At 39.7% G+C, this 16905-nt stretch overlaps 1 protein-coding gene across 2 annotated transcripts in view; it reads right to left on the minus strand.

Moving 5' to 3' along the window:
- DCAF17 (DDB1 and CUL4 associated factor 17) overlaps positions 1-16905 on the minus strand; it is a 44137-nt gene that overhangs the window by 17724 nt on the left and 9508 nt on the right. Inside the window, exons 5-9 of one of the 2 annotated variants that reach the window (XM_075002152.1) lie at positions 9448-9584; positions 8198-8276; positions 7696-7785; positions 4612-4719; positions 3613-3718 (exon numbers count right to left, since the gene is read on the minus strand). In XM_075002152.1, coding sequence (XP_074858253.1) covers positions 3613-3718; positions 4612-4719; positions 7696-7785; positions 8198-8276; positions 9448-9584 — 520 coding nt within the window. The remainder of the gene's footprint in view (positions 1-3612; positions 3719-4611; positions 4720-7695; positions 7786-8197; positions 8277-9447; positions 9585-16905) is intronic. The other variant, XM_075002154.1, reaches the window with a different exon arrangement.

A 16905-nucleotide genomic window follows, 5' to 3' on the forward strand; every position in this document is an offset into this window, starting at 1 on the left:
CAATTTACTGATCTCTGTGCAGTTTATGGATGTAAAATGCTGTTTAATTAGTTAACCAGTTAAATGTTAAGTTTCACAGGTTAACTGATTAAATGGTTGGGGGGCCAGAGAGCAGCTCTAGCAGAGAGGTGGGAATGTCCTCCCCTCTCAACTGCCTGATCCAGCCATGCGGGCGTGCCCCTGCCTGCAGCACTCCCAGGCCAGGCCCGCTGCCGATGCCTGCAGTGGGTGGGGGGGGCTGCTCCAGCCCCCATCAATTTACCATAACACTTATCCATTGAGAGAGGCTTACTGGTTAACCATTAACATCCCTCATGCAGTTCCTCTTAGATAGGTGTCCACATCACAGAAAACCTCCACCATAACTGGCACCTTTGGTGTCAGTTTTGGCAGCAAGGCTACAAACTGAATAAGCATGGGGACTACTCTGTTCTGTCATGTGCAGAGGTTTCTCCATGTCAAGGTTACTCTTGAAGAAGCAGTGCTGTTTTTGCTGAGGATGTGGCTGTTCTGTGAAAAAATACAAGATTTTGAGTCCCCAGAGCTTTCAAGCCTTTAACAGTGCACCCCAAACAGTTAAGTTTCAACAAGCACAAGTTTAGACTTCACAGTCTTCAAAAGGATCAGCTTCTTCACTGAAGCACCAAATGTTACTGCTAAAATGTGTCTAATATAAGCTGCCTTTCAAAACTCCCATTGGCCTCCAATACTGCCAAGGTATACTGAGTCAGAGAGGAACCTGAAAAGAGATTTCCTAAACTCCTTTTTCTTTGCAGAACTTGATCCAATGATCATTGTACGGTCTCATTTCTTGTTTACATAACATGTAAAATAAGGCTTTAGATTACTATCTAGATCTACATCACACCTTTATGTATTATTTGCATTTGGCTGAATGCATTAGCCATTTTGGCTGTTATTACTTTGCGAAATTCTTTGACAACTGCTTCACACTTCTGTGTCTAAATATTAATGTAGGAGGCTCCTGTTTTTGCAGGGGAAGGGATAAAAAAGTGTAAATATTCTTTTTTTAATGAGAGAAAAAACAATTAATGTGCTGAGTGGGGAATTCCTGGGTTTAAGACCAGATTCTAATATCAGATGAACTAGTGTAAAGAAGCCCTTTGGAACTGAGAAATTTACAACACAAAAAAAAGTAATTGTACAGAATACCATGACTGTAAATAGACAGTCCTGGACATGAATTCTTAGTGTGTCTAAACAAAATAGCTCAGTTTTTCACATAGAATTAATCTCAGTGTGACTGACGCACTAGAGACAGCTAGAATGGTCAAACTGTAATTTGGATAATTTACATTCTATCCCCTTGAGTTCTCCCTGCAGTTTAGATTAGATACAGTAATCTGTTTCTCCCTTCCCAAGATATACCATTATTAGGTCCCTACCAAATACATGACTATGTAAAAGGAATCACTGACCATGAAATCTGGTATTTTGTGTGCTTTCACCCTATATTATACAGATTTCATGGGGGAAGCCAACATTTCTCAAATTGGAGGTCTTGAAAGCGAATTGCCTGGAGGTCTCAAGGATTTTAGGGTGACTGCAGTATGGCCACCCTTACCTCTGTGCTTCCTTCAGAGCTGGGCCACTGGGGAGCAACAGCTGTTGGTTGGGTGCCCAGCTCTGAAAGCGAAGCCTCAGCAGCAGCAGCACCACCACACCCCCTCTGTTTTTGTACTGCTGCCTACAGCTGGGTGGACAGACAGTGGTAGCTGTTATCTGATGGCCCAGCTCTGAAGATAGCAGTGCAGAAGCAAGGATGGCAAGAACACAGCATGTCATCTTTACTTCTGCACTGCTACTGATGGTGGCTCTGCCTTCAGAGCTGGGATCTGTAGCCAGACAGAATTCCCCCTGTTCTTCTCCATCTTGCCTGTTCTTCTCCATCTTGCCTCTTTTGGTGCTTTAAAGCACAAAGGGCCAAAGAAACAGTCCAATCTGGGAATGCCTGAGAGCACAGATGTGCTAATCTCAAGCACAGTCTTTGATGCCTCAGAGCACAGACAGACTGCCTCCTCATGACCCTGAATGGACCAAAACCAGACAACAAAAGACAAACGGGCTAGCAGACGACCAGGGCCTCAGGCTGCCCTTGGCTAGTACTGGTGATTGATACACCTACACATCATCCCAGGAAAGGAATCTCCTGCCCATAAGAAACGAATGTCTAAATTATCTCCACCTTGCAGGTGTGAATTAAGCCTTTGAAGCACCCTGTGAGAACTAGTGTCATGAGATGATCTAACACAATTGGCATCTTTAAAGATAAGGAAGAATGTACATGACCCAATGGGTATAAAGTAGTGTCCGGCAGCCCCTCTAATTGAGCTCCAATTACCTCTACCTGCTGGTCAGGAAGGTCTTTGCCTCCCAAGGTCCCAGGGGACGCCCTCCTCGTACTTCTTTTTCTCAAGGGATTGAGTGAGAGATGCTGGCCACGCCACATTGGGTAACACAGGGGTGAGAATAAGACCTGCTATGCGTCTTTGTTTTGCTTTTGCATGCATTTAATAATAGATCTATGAATTAAAAGTACTCTTCTGTTATATGCTAGCTATTTGTAATCGAAGAACATAACATATAAGCCTTGTAACCATAAGTTAAGTTCTTCTTATCAAATAAATAGTAACTGTTTAAGTTTTAACCTGACTCTTCCTGTTAGTGTGCAAACTGAACACAAATAAAAAGAACCCAGTCGGTTTTCGGCTGCTTTGGCGTGGTCATTGGTGGGGCGTACTGAGAGCTGAGTGCTGAGTCATGCCGCCTCCATGGGGCAGCCTCTCTGGCTGCCTGCTGCGAAGGGACTTCTCTGTCCTAGCAGTCAAAGACTCGGGTGAAGGAGGCTCTCAGTACAACCTTTGGGGTACCCATCAGCCTCCCTGGCTGCCCGCTGCGAAGGGACTTTGTCCTAGCAGATAAAGACTCGGGTGGTAAAACCTTGGGGCATCCATCAGCCACCCCTGGCTGCCTGCTGTGCAGGGACTATCTGTCCTAGCAGTTAAAGACTCGGATGAAATAAGGGCACACGTGGTACCTCACCCCGCCCATCAGCTAACAGGATCCCAGCCAGTAGCCACCTGATTCTCCAACTACCCAGCTCTGAAGGCAGTATTACCGCCTATAATAACCTTGCAGTCTCTCCCTTCTCCCCCCATAACTCATTTTTGGGTCAGGACCCTTACTGTTACAAACTCTGAAATTTCGAATTTAAATAGCTGAAATCATGACATTTATGATTCTAAAAATCCTGACCATGAAATTGACCAAAATGGACTGTGAATCTGATACGGCCCTAATCACTGTGTAGCTGTTCTGTGTGTACTTTAACAGCTATTCTATCCCACCCCAAGAGCAGCTGCACTATAGTAGTAGATAAAGAGATTCCTGTTTATGCAGTTTTTTAAGTTTCTGAAGCAGTTTTGTTCCTGTTCTAACTTCCTTTATGAATTATAACTGAATACCAAACAAAAAGTAGAGGTACACGTCAACAGGGCATGATATAGCAATTTTAAATGTTTTCGCCAGCAGTGAAAGATCGACAGATAAACTATAACAACCATCAGTCTTGATAATACAAAGATAAAATACCTGTTATTTTAATGTTACAGGGAAGGCCAAATGGATACTTTCCTACAATTCCAACTTTGCCATTCCAGTTGCATTTGCATCCCAAATCAAACTGTTGCTCTGTGAACTAAAATAATGCAAAACAGATTGGTTTTATTGTGATACAGAGCTGCTATTCAGTTTTACTGCATTATTCAAATGTTTCATTTGAACCTAAAATCTTACCTAAGTATTAGTAGAGTTTTTGGGACCAAAAGAATTTAAATTCACTTCCAGCTCTATACCTGATTTTTTTCAACATTTGTCCAAGCTGAACCTCTCTAATCTGGCACTCTCTTGTCTGGCAGCCTCTGTGATCTGGCATGATTTTAGTTATCTGGACAACCACTTGTCATGGGTGTGGCCCCAAAATGTTTGTTTACAGCCACCCATCCTGGTTCTCAGTGTTCTTGTGCTGTTATTTAGCTGTAATTTACCCTCAGTAAGCAGTGGAAGTGCTGGTAAAGCTTCTAGACAATACTGATCTCCCATGGTCCAGCAAATTATCTTGTCTGACACTGGTCAGGTCCCAAGAATGCCGGATTAGAGAGGTTCAACCTGTATCTGGGAATAATTATTCCCAGACACTCTGTTAATTTCATAACAATGAGCCTTCCTTGCTCCTTGGTTTCCCACCTCAATATTTTTTAGTGTCATAACAATCAGATTTTACATGCAACAGTCTTTAGATATTTGTTTTGATTAGTTGTCTCTATGTAGTGTCTGAGCAAGATCTCTAAGTATGTTAGTATCCACCCTAACAACAATTTACTGTTTGAGAATAATGCTTAAAATTGTTTGGTAAGTAGGAGGCCCATTCATACTTTATAATGTAATTTTCTTACAGCATGGATTCTGTCTTTTGTTTGGTGCATGTCTCCTTTTATAAAGTGTCACATTCATACACAATGCCCAATTAATAATAATAATCAGTTTCTTTAATGTACAGTGGATTGTGTGTCAAATTCCATTCTCCATTACCTGCTCAGAGATAGATTGAAAGCTATAGAGCCTGACCAGACCCACGCTATACATCACAATCAGCATTCCATGAGAAACAGCAACATCTGTCACATTGTTTCCAAATATCTGGATCAAGGAAAAGAAAATATTCAATCAGGAAAGAGATCATTAAATATACAATGTAAAACATTAATTGACTTGCTTTGCTTTACAGTCTCGTTTGCTGCGACACTGTTTTCTAGAATTGCTGACAGATGTTTTATTTTAAATGGTTTTGCAAATCAGCTATTCTGTTGCACTTCAATTATAACACTTTGCACTTCTGTACCATCTGAAGTCAGAGAATTGTTTCTGACATTCATTTTCAACATGCCTCTAAAACAGGTAACTTGTTATTCTGTTCTTACAGATGCACACAGGAATAAAATTGTTTAAGGGCATGATCATTGAAAAGCAAAGCTGGAAATGCAATCTTTTAATCTTGATTCTTGGTTCGATGCTATTCTATAACCGGAGTAAAATGTTCAATCTGTTCAAGGGTCCAGGACAGGACATAGCTAAAAATGTAACTGTGTTGCTAAGGCATCGGTCAGGATAGAATATGGGATGAATCTGTTAGTGTATAAGATATCACAGGACTTCTCGTTGTTTTTAGGGGTTGTCTTTGTTATTTGCCTACCCAAACTTAGCACAGCAAACCCCAAGTCTTTACTGGAGTTCTTAACCCCTTCGGAAATACAAGCTAGAGCTGGGCAGAGAAAGGGCATTCTGTTTTGTGGAGGATTTTGATTCACAATAACCAGAAACCTGAACCCAATTTAGAGGGGTCCGTGGGGAGGTGCTTATAGCTCTTACTGTCATTGCATTATCCATTTTGTCCAGACTGCCTCATGCATCTCCACTAAGGAAAACAACAAAAAAACCAAACCAAATATTTATTGGACGTAAACAGATTAACTTTATTCTTAATATTTAATAGGCCACACTTGTGCTTCCAAGCTGCATTTCTTCCTACATTTATAAAGCATTTACCTGCTGATAAGATATGTTTTATGGAAATGTGGTTAAAATGTGAGAGGGGAGAAGTAAAAAACATGCATCAAATTCAGATGTTCCTTGGCTCATACATAGGACAAAAATCCCAAACCACTTGGATCCACAGTACATTTCAGGGACCACATCCCAAATCCATGCTGTCAAATTCTGGCTGTCTTAGAAATACAGGGCCAGAGGGGGCCAAATCACTGGGGATTAGATCTGAATCCATGTGTATTGTTTGAGGCTCTCTCCACAGAACTAGTCACTATTTGTACAGCTGGTTGGAAAATTTCTGATGAAATGTTTTTTCACAGAGATTTGCCAATTCATCGGACTCAAAATGTTCCATGGAGACAGCTTGATTTCTGTGAAGTTCTGACAAGGATTTAGGCAGGATTCTAACAAAACCCTGCCTTGTTTCCCACCACCTTGCTTGTGGGAATGCTGGGGAGTCTAAGCATTCTCAGGATTTCCAGGATCTGTGGCTCTGTGCCAGTCTGTCAGGCTGACTGCTCTTGAACCAGGGTACATTGCCTTTCACAGAAAATTGCAACGTTTCTGGTTCTCATTCTGAATTGGAACAAAACCTAATGTCAAAATCCTCCACAAAACAGAATGACCTTCTTCTGCCCAGCTCTAGCTTGTATTTCTGAAGGGGTTAAGAACTACAGTCAAGACTTGGGGATTGCTGTGCTAAGCTTGGGTAGGCAAATAACAAAGACAACCCCTAAAAACAAGAAGAAGTCCTGTGGCATCTTACACACTAACAGATTTATTGGAGCATAAGCTTTCGTGGGCAAAGACCCACTTTGACGGATGCAACCCCTTGCACTCAGAGTTACATGAACAGTACATGCTGGAATAAGGCCATTTCTGTCCTCTACACTGGGCAGTCTACCAGTGGAGAAAAAAGAGGCAGAACATTTGACATTTGGGCCTGTTGGGAGAGTGACAGCCAGCAAAGTAAAGAAGTGCTTGCTTTCCAGGGCTTGGGAGGGCTTGCTCTCGTTCCAAGCCCTCTGCTTCACAGTTCCCAGCTCCCCTCAGCACCAGCTAGATGGCTGAGATGGCGAAAGGATACTCATCTGCATCAGCGAATCAGCACTTCACCAGTTTCCGATGCTAACTTGCCAAGTTGCGTTAACCCTTGATTCTACACCTAGCAAACTCCCACTGATTTCAGTGTTACAGAATGGAGTCTTTAGGCTGGGCATTTTTGGCATATACAACTTAATCGTAAATTTGACCCTCACTGCTGAAATCTCTTCATTAAATTCCCTATACAGGTTTGTTTTCAGTTACGCCAAATTCTAGGCTCCGTGGTAAGCTTTAAACAGAAACATACACTACTATACAAGATGTTAGATTTCTAGTTTGGGTCAGACATTCATTTGCATGAGCTCTCGAGTAATTCATAGTTTTGCCATAAAATAACCCTACTTAGTGATTTACACATCGTAAATTCAATGAGTTTTTGTTCATCACCCAATTCTTAAACTTTATCTTGTAGTGCAAACTATTTATGGGCAGAGGTTCTTGTTGAAAGTAAAACATCACTGCTGCCTCTCTTATCAGTAGCGTATGTTATTACAGACAAGCCTCAGAAAGGATGTTTCCTCTTGACCCGCACAGCAAGACTTCATATTTTTATTAATTTTCTAATATCTTTCCAGCTTACTGTAAATCCAAGTTAAAATCTCTCTTACTATATGCTGTATTTACAGACTACTTGACTAATGGTGGCTGAGGATATGCTCACAGCTAGCTTCCTTAAAAACCTACAAATATCTACCAATTCCTAACTCTCTTGTTCCCATGTCCTAGCACCTACATAACAGACCTGGTGCCCTTGTTCCTGTCCCAGCAAATCACTTGTGTGAAGAATCACTCTGTGGATATTTGTGTCCAAAGGAAGTGGGATATTGCTACATACATGAGAGAAATGAGCCACTGCATTATTTCGAAAGGTTACAGGAATTAATCCTGCATTACTTGATATGCAATGATGCAAAACAATGCTTTTTACATTAACATGGGCCATAGTTAATATACAAAGGAACTCACCTTTTTGTTTATCTCCAGCATTCCAATAAACTTAAGAGGTAGAACTCTGAATACAGCAAGAAAGAATAGCACAGACTGTTGGATGCCTGCCTGGAAAAGAACAGTAACACTGAACTTAGTTAATGTATTTCAGGCAATATTACATGCTAGGAGTGCATCTAACAGCATGAAACTATGATCAATATTATTCAGAGCTTACAACGCCAAAGTTAATATTAAAAGTGAAGTAGAGGAGGATTATCACCATCTTTCATAAGGAGAGACTGAAGCTCAGAGAATTTGTAGTTATTTTCAAAGCCAGGGAGGGGAGGGCCTCTTGACCCGATTCTGTCCTCTAATCACAAAGCCAGTCATGCTTTCTCTTCAAGTTACATAAAAGAGTGTTCGCATACCTACATTAGGTAATGCTACGGGGGAAGCTTACAAACAGTTCTCTCTGAACCTATCCTGTAAGTATTGGGCTACGAATATCTCATCTCACAGGATGCTCAAATAAACCTACCTCCTGAGCTGCGGCTGGAAGCTTATGCTGGGCTGATTTTATAACCATAATCTCTTGAGGAGTGTCCCAGCTCAAATACCTATTGGGAATAAAAGTGCATGTTTAAATGTAGTAATAATCTTTTTAGACTTTCCTAAGGAAAATGCCCCATTTCACGCAAAAACCTTTTTGTTATACATGGATAGTAGACCAGACCCTAGATTCTGACTAAACTCTGCTTGGTGCACAGTCTAGGGTAGTGTGTGCTTGAGCCCCTAGAGTAGCACATCAATGGTGGGGGCTAAGTTCTGGCTCTCTTTACCTGGGTCGTGAGACAAGCACGGTTGCCAGCTCTTAGTATATTAAGATTAGTTATTTCATGTTTCCCCTTCTCTTTATAAACCCTTTTTTTTTAAATTCTGCAGCACAAAAAGGCTAAATTCCTAGGAGAACTGAAAGAAAAATGCAGTCCTTCAGTAGCAGTAATTGCCTCTCTTTAAATGGCAAAATGGATCTGAATGTTCCTTTGCACAGAGTAAGTTAAAACTGCCCGTTTCTCAATTGATATTATCTTCCTTGTTTTATGTGAAGTTTGCTTTTTGCACATTGTAAAAGATACAATAATAATATTATTAATAACAAAGATAATATTGTTGGTTACTACAATATTAAAAGTCGCACAACTGGCAGAGAGAAGCCTTTGCTATCCCAATCTTGTAGTTTTCTTGCTCTTCTGGATGAGTTAACTGGAAATGTAGATGTAAATTCAAGTCCCTAACATTTATGCAACTGTAATTCAAAATTTTTCTAAAAGAAAATTCTGTGTAGGAATTGCTCACAAAAGATGCCAGACTGAGAGCCTTGATATGTCATCCATAGAACAGACACAGAATGGTTATCCAGCATTCCAGGCTGCCATTCAGTGGGACAACACCATGCCTTCTTTCTGATCGGTAGTGTAGTTTACCTCCTACCTATTCAACCACTTGCACCTCCACAGAGTTTAAAAAGGAGCGTGCTATCTTCTGATGAATTTTGGACTTCATCATTTTTCTGCCTGGAATTTCAGAGAAATTCCATTAATAAAAGTGTATTTTACAGACTTCTGGTTACACATGGATTCTGCTCTTCCAAAATAGTAGAGTTAAACAAAGCTTTGTGAATGCATGGAAACAAAATAACTTTAATATATTACCAATTAAGTGATTTCCCCCCTCTAGTACCGCTAAAATACTAACTAATCAAAACATTACTTGTATAATCTTTAATACCTGAATTTGCAGTAGGGTGGGAGGTATATTTTTTCTAGTATTTCTCCAGTATTAGCAGAGAGACGAAGGAGCCAGTTATGAGCAGTCAAAACTGCAAGCGAAGATTTATAGTCTGATGGACTGGGAAGCGTTTCACCCTATACAAAATGAAATTATCAGTAGAAAGGTTTGAATGTGTACATGAGGAAAGCCATATTGCCTACTTTCTGTAGTTCTTAAAAGAGTCTGCCTTAGATAGCTATTAGGGCCAGATTTTTAAATATCATCCTCCCTTTTAACACTCAGTTTGCAGGCACAAATAAATGTGGGCACAACTGTTTGCAGGTGCAGTTGATACCACTTGAGCTGCACCTACATGGAGAAATTGACAGGCAAAGTTATTGCAGAATAAACTGTACCGGAATAACTCCCTATGTGAACACATTTTGTGAATGGAGTACAAGTAAATATACTTTTATTCTGGTACAGAGCATCCACCCAGGTAGGTATTACAGAATAAATACATTATATCAGAATACCTGGTTATTCCAAAATAGCTATGCTGGTCAATTTTTCCCAAAGAGACAATATCTTACACGTCTAACTGCTTGATATTAAGCAGTTGGATGTCCTGTCAATTTTTCTTACAAAACTGCAGGTGTAAAAGACAGCCCAAACACAAAATAAGTACGTCTTAGTGATGGATGGTGTTTACAAACCCAGGCTAACATACAATTAAAACGTCCTTCAGTAAAAATGAAACATACAGACACAAGACTGCAAGAATTTTAAAATAGGTAGTAGGACTTCTAGGAGCCACTAGGAATGGTGGATTCATAGTTTTATAATTCTCTTTTGCCTCTTTCTAAAATCCATAACCACCAGCAACTGATTCACTTTCATGCCTTCCCCATCTAATAGTCATCAGATAGCCTTAACTCTTAATTTAATACCATTACAAATGCTGCTCCATACCAACTTTCTACAAAACCCTAAAAAGCAGGTGTAAGCCAGCTCTTTAGCAGTTAGATGCCTAATAAGAAAGAATCTGGATGAAATTATGAATAAGCTAATACAAATTTCAAGTGAACTATCTTGAGAAAAATATTTGAAGATATAATAAAACAAATATTACTACCGGTTGAACCTCTCTCATCCAGCACTGTTAGGATCTGACTGGTGCTGAATGAAAGAATTTGCTGGACCGTGGGATGTCAATATTGTCTAGCAGCATTACCAACACTTGCCCTGCTGCAGAGGACATAAATTCTGTGCAAATGCAATGACAATTAGGGAACACCAAAATATTCAAGGGATCAAATCAGAGACTCAGAAGACAATTTTCTCTATGTGCAGATGATGTCCTCCTGTTCATAAAAAATCCTGGGCAATATATTCCAAAAAATCTACAAACAATAGGTAACCAGTAAATTCTCTGGTTACAAATTAAATGGGGATACGGTTGAAACTCTAGAGATCTCATTGGAGTTATATGGAAGTGGTTCTCCGTGTACAGGGATATTTAGATGGGAAAAGACAAAACTCAGGTATTTTGGCATCCTCTTCCCTAAAGAAATGAAAATCAGTCAAGATTATCCTTACCCTATTACTCATGCAGTTAGCAAACTGTATACATAGATGGCAGGCACTAGCTCTCCCACTTTGGGAAAAAATAAACAATCACAGTGTAAAACATTCAGAGGATCCTTTTTACTCTGAATTCCTTCCCTATCCATAGTTTTCCCTTTTATTTTATCAAAATTCACAATATGTTCGGGTTCATTTTGTGGGATGCTGGTAACAACCCCAGAATGTCCTGACAAAGATGACAGGTTTTAGATATCCCACCTTTGAACTTCACCATCAAGCAATAATTCTTACCCACTAGCACTGTGGCCCATTCACTTGTGCTACAGGAACTCAGACTGTTTCCAGCTGTAAGCAGAATTAGTTGCTCCTTTTATCCCTTTCCATTGTGCTGCACTTGGATTACTACTGATTCCCAAAAGAACAATTACCAGCTATTGTGGCAACCAGGAATAATTGGCATACTATGCCTACTAAATTTAAAAAGCACCCCCTTTTACATACTGAGAACTCTCTAACGGGTAACTTGAAACCCTGTATAATCGACAACTCCAGCATTTGGCCAGATTGGATTAGGAAAGAAATTCTGACCATCACTCAATTTACTGAAAATGATACCTTCCTCCCTTTTTACAATATTAAAAGAAAGGTTTAATCCACAGACTAAAGAGCGGCAATATGTCCAACTCAAACATTCCATCTCCCATTTGTTGGGTCCCGTTGCCAGTGGTACCTCAAGCCACTCAGACAGCATTAATTTCTCAAATACTACCCAGATTGCCAAAACCTACAGCAACTCTATATACACACTTAGCTAGCACATTTGAATTAAACTTGGATTCCCTAAAAAAAAAGAAGGAAATAGAGAGAAACTGGCTAATATCAGAAACAAATTTTAGCCACTGCTCCGACCTGTTATTTGGATTGCTGTATAAAAATAATTCAGCAGAAACTCATCTGGAGCATGCACTGTTCAAACAGGTGGGACAAGTGAGACAAATATTGGTACTATGATTCAGTAGGCCCTAATTTAACCTGTATGTTGTGGGAATCCTCCTGTACCCATGTATAACACAATAAAATTGTGTCACAAGCTAAACATGTAATCTTAAATCCAATGGGTGTTAACTGGAAGGTGAATAAATCTGAAAACCCCTAGTTCAATAGGGCAATAATAAATTACTAGAGAAATGGAAATAGGGGGAAAAAAAAAAAAGACGACGACCAACAGCTGAAGACTGGATTATAGATTCTATAAGCTTGGACAACATGGAAAGTATTATACACTGTAACAGAGATATCCAAAGAAAAATTCTCAGTGATATGGTGTCATCTGTATGCTTGCCTGAAATGTCTGCAGGATCCTATTCAATGCATCTCCCCATACCAATTCCTCTTCTCTACCCACTTCATCCCTTCCTCATCTTGATACCCCTCCTCTGAATTTTGCTTCCATTCTTTATCTGGTTTTAATAAAAATCAAACTCCTTACAATAAAATTATGTATACATTATTTTTGTTTCATTAGTTTAAAATATACATTTTAACCATTCATATTATATACAATTAAGTGTTTCCAGTATATCTAAGGTTAGGCAGCAAATGGTTAATAATGGGATATTTACACATAATTTGTCATAGTTTTTCTGTGTGTGTCTATAAATATAATAAAAAATAAGAGGAACATAATAAAATAGACAATAATCAAAATAATGCCTGTATATTTTTAGTATTTGTAATATTTATATAATTTTCCTCTTCAGGAACACCTTCTTCTGAGGATTTCAAAGTGTTTTTAAAAAGTAATTTAAGACTGACTGAAACCCTGAAGCATGAGGTTTAATATCTAGCTCCACATATTTTTAAAGAAAAAATAAACTTTGTTGTTGCTGGTTTTGAATCAATCTCCGATTGATAGGAATTAAAAGGCTTCTTGTTCCTTCCTAAGAAACATCTAGTGTTGGCAATTGTCCAAGACAGGATCTCGGACTAGATAATTCATGAGTCCAATCCACTCTAAAAACTGCTATGTTCATTATTAGCTTAAATGTTCACACCCCAAAGAAAAATTCCTCATAGTGCTAGCTACAAACCGTAGAAATGTAAGGCTGGAAGAAGCCTCAAGAAGTCATACTTTGCATTCATCTTTCAACTTTTGGCTTTCAGAATTTTATCTTGTTGCTTTCAGAATAAATTGCCAATTTGTCAAGGTTGTTTTGACTTCTAACGTAGCTGCTGGAAGTTGCAAACACGCCTACCTTTGTGTCATCTGCAGATTTTATAAGCATGTTCTCTATTCCACTGTCCAAGTCACTAATTAAAATATTGAGTAGTATTGGACCCAAGCTGGCCCCAGAGGGGGAGAGAGAGAATGTCTCTACCAGACTTACTTTAACAATTTCATCTAGACCACATTTTCCTAGTTTGGTTATGAGAATGTCATATGGAACTGTATCAAAAGCCTTAGAAAAATTAAATTATATCATGCTCCCTCCCTGCTACAAATCCATTAGGGCAGTAACCCTGTCAAAGAAAGCAGTTAGGTTAGACTGATGTATTATATTCTTCACAAATACACCCTGGCTATTCCTTATAATCCTCTCTTGCTGCTTACAAATCAATTGTTTTATAAATTGCTACAGTATCTTTCCAGGTGTTCCATGTTTAGCTGACTAATCTATAATTTCCTGGGTTTTCTTTGTTCTCCATTTTAAAGAGAAGTAGTATTGGATTTGCCCTTCTCCAGTCCTTTGGGACTTTATCTGTCCTCCAAGAGTTCTCAAAAATAATTGCTAATGGTTCTGAGACTGTTAGTTCACTAAGTACCATAGAGTTAATTTCATCATGCCCTACTGATTTAAAGATCTCTGATTTATCTCAATTCTTTAAGCTGTTTTGTTCTCCATTTTGGCTTGTGTTCCTTCCCCCTTGTTAATATTGTTACATATCTCACCCCAGTTTCCTTCAGTAAAGAATGAAGGAGAATAGTCATTAGAAACATCAGCCTTCTTGATATAGTCCATTATTAGTTCTCCTTCTCTGCTAAGTGAAGAACCTACACTTTCCATTCTTTCCTATTCTCCTGGGCTACATCTACACTACAGCCATCTGTCGACAGACATTACTGTTGGAAGATATCTTCCAACAACACTTCTGTCAATAGATTGCAGCCACACATGAAAGCAATTCACTCTGTTGACAAAGAGCGGGCAGGCTGCCCGGCTGCCCTCTCAAAAGAACGGCCAATCGGCAGCACAGCAGACAGGGCTGTCTGGTGTCCCAGAAGCCCTGTCTGTCAACAGAGGGCCTCCTCAGAGCATCCACATGGCTTTTTTGTTGTCAGATTCTGTCAGGAAAGATGTTCTGCCTCATGGGGCAGAGGTAGAAGGCTGTTGAGAAAAGTGCTGACTTCTGTCATCAGTATGTCTACAGAACGCATTGTTAGTGTGGACGCTCCATGAATATAGCTGACAAAACTCTCTATCAAAACAAAAAGCAGTCAAGTAACAGTTTAAAATACTAGCAAAATAGTTTATTAGGTGAGGTTTCATGGGACAGACCCACTTCTTCAGACCATAGCCAGACCAGAACAGACTCAATATTTAAGGCACAGAGAACCAAAAACAGTAAGCAAGGAGGACAAATCAGAAGAAGATAATCAAGGTGAGCAAATCAGAGAGTGGAGGGGTGGGGGGGGGAAAGATCAAGAACTAGATTGATCTAATTGATCTTGATCTTTCCCCCCACCCCTCCACTCTCTGATTTGCTCACCTTGATTATCTTTTTCTGATTTGTCTTCCTTGCTTACTGTTTTTGGTTCTCTGTGCCTTAAATATTGAGTCTGTTCTGGTCTGGCTATGGTCTGAAGAAGTGGGTCTGTCCCATGAAACCTCACCTAATAAACTATTTTGCTAGTATTTAAAGTGCTACTTGACTGCTTTTTGTTTTGATAGTGTATAGACTAGCACGGCTTACTCTTTAAAACTCTCTATGGTACACATAGCTCTGATGTATCTATTTTTCCTCTTTTTATTGCCTTTTACATCCCTTGCTAGACATATCTACACAGCAGCCACTAAGGCAATACAGCTGTGTACTATAGTGCCACACCATAAGCACTTCCTACATCGACGACAGGTAGTTTTCTGTTGATGTAATTAATATATCTCACCAAAAGGCAGTAGTTGGGTTGATGGAAGAATTCTTCCACTGGGCTAGCTCCATCAACACCGGCAGGTAGGTCAACCTAAGTATGGTATTCAAAGTTCAACATTTTTCACAGCCTTGAGCCCCATAGCAAAGTAGGTCTAATTTTTAAGTGTAGACTAGGCCTCATTTTGTGCCTGAATTTTTCCGATTATGTTTCTACATAATTGTGCTATTCTTTTGTTCTGCTCTTTCGCAATTCATCCATGTTTCCATTTTTTGTAGGACTATTTTAATTTTCAGAGATTTCAGATTTGCTGCTGCAGCCATATTGGCACAGCATCTTTGAAACTAAGGCCATTAATTCTTGAGCACAGACATTTTAAATACATTTACACAAATTAAGTAAACAAACATTACTCCTGGAATCTTAACTTTCACATTTTTCTGACAGATGTTCAATGTTCCTTCTAATTTTTGGCATCCATGGGCAGAATAAATTACATTATGTGCACTGAGGCATGTACAGATGTGCACCACCAATAGAAACACATGATGCTGGCTATGGGCACTCTGCCAATCAGGGTGGGTGGCAGCTGAATCTCTGCTGGGCAGTCGCCCAAGTGCTGAGCTTACAGGGAACACTGCTTATAGTAAAATCTGCAACCTAAACAATTAATATAGCATTATGCATTTACAGAGAAAAGCAAGTAATTTGTCTGACACTGTGGAGTTATTCAATGTTTCTGCATGACTCCACAGGATTTAAGCTGCATTCTCTGTCCAGGCTGATCCTGCAAGACAATGACTAGCCTCAACTCCTGTGGGAGTTAGAGACACTCAGCTCCTAACAGGAGGCAGAAACATAAGAGAAGCATAATGGAGAAATGTGGCTTTATAAAGTTACACAATAGTATTATACAATAGACAGCAACATAACTAAAAGCCTATCCCAGTGTTGTAGCTTGTATTCATTAAAGTGCTTTTTAAATTACTTATTATATTCCCTAAATTTGCCAGACGATTTCCCAGTAGAATTTGCCATATAAAAAATGTCATATTTTAGAGTTCCCTTATATGAGTTATGCAGATACAAAAAAATCTTAATATGAAAAAACTGCTCAGTTGTTCCCTAAAATTCACCTTTGGTTTGAGACAATTTCACAGTTGACAACTTCAGTCGAAAAATGAAAATTAGAGAAAGCTGTGTGCAAATGAAACCAGCAGATTAAAATGGCAGTAATGACCAGCTGTTGTTATTAAGCTTCTGTCTAAATGGTAAGCAGAATCCATGGCACTGAGTCTCAGCGCCTCCGGGTACAGACTCGTGCTATGGCTGTAAGGTTACGGCTACACTACGAGATAAAGTCAAATGTATTGAAGTCAACTTCTTAAAACTAGATTTTATAAGGTCGAAGGTGAGTGTCCACGTGTCCAGAAAGTCGACATAGAGTGTCTCCATTGCCTTTGCTAGATTCGACTGTGTCAGCAATGCATTGTGAGAACGTACCTATCCCACAGTGCCTGCAGCCCCATTGCATTCTGGTTTTGTGCCAGTGTGTTATGGGTAAAAATGCACCGTAAGTGCTTGTGGCTGTCTGATGTCATCATCCTAGAGTGCACTGGCCCCCAACCCCAACCACCATTGGAAAACAAATGGCCCAAGGAATTTTTTGCCATTTTTCGGGCCATTCTTCCAAAGACTCCCCTGGCTCATGCCACTGTACGGTGCTAGCATGGATCCTG

This window comes from Carettochelys insculpta, chromosome 8, assembly GCF_033958435.1.
Source record: "Carettochelys insculpta isolate YL-2023 chromosome 8, ASM3395843v1, whole genome shotgun sequence".
In the NCBI taxonomy this organism is placed as follows: domain Eukaryota; kingdom Metazoa; phylum Chordata; order Testudines; family Carettochelyidae; genus Carettochelys; species Carettochelys insculpta.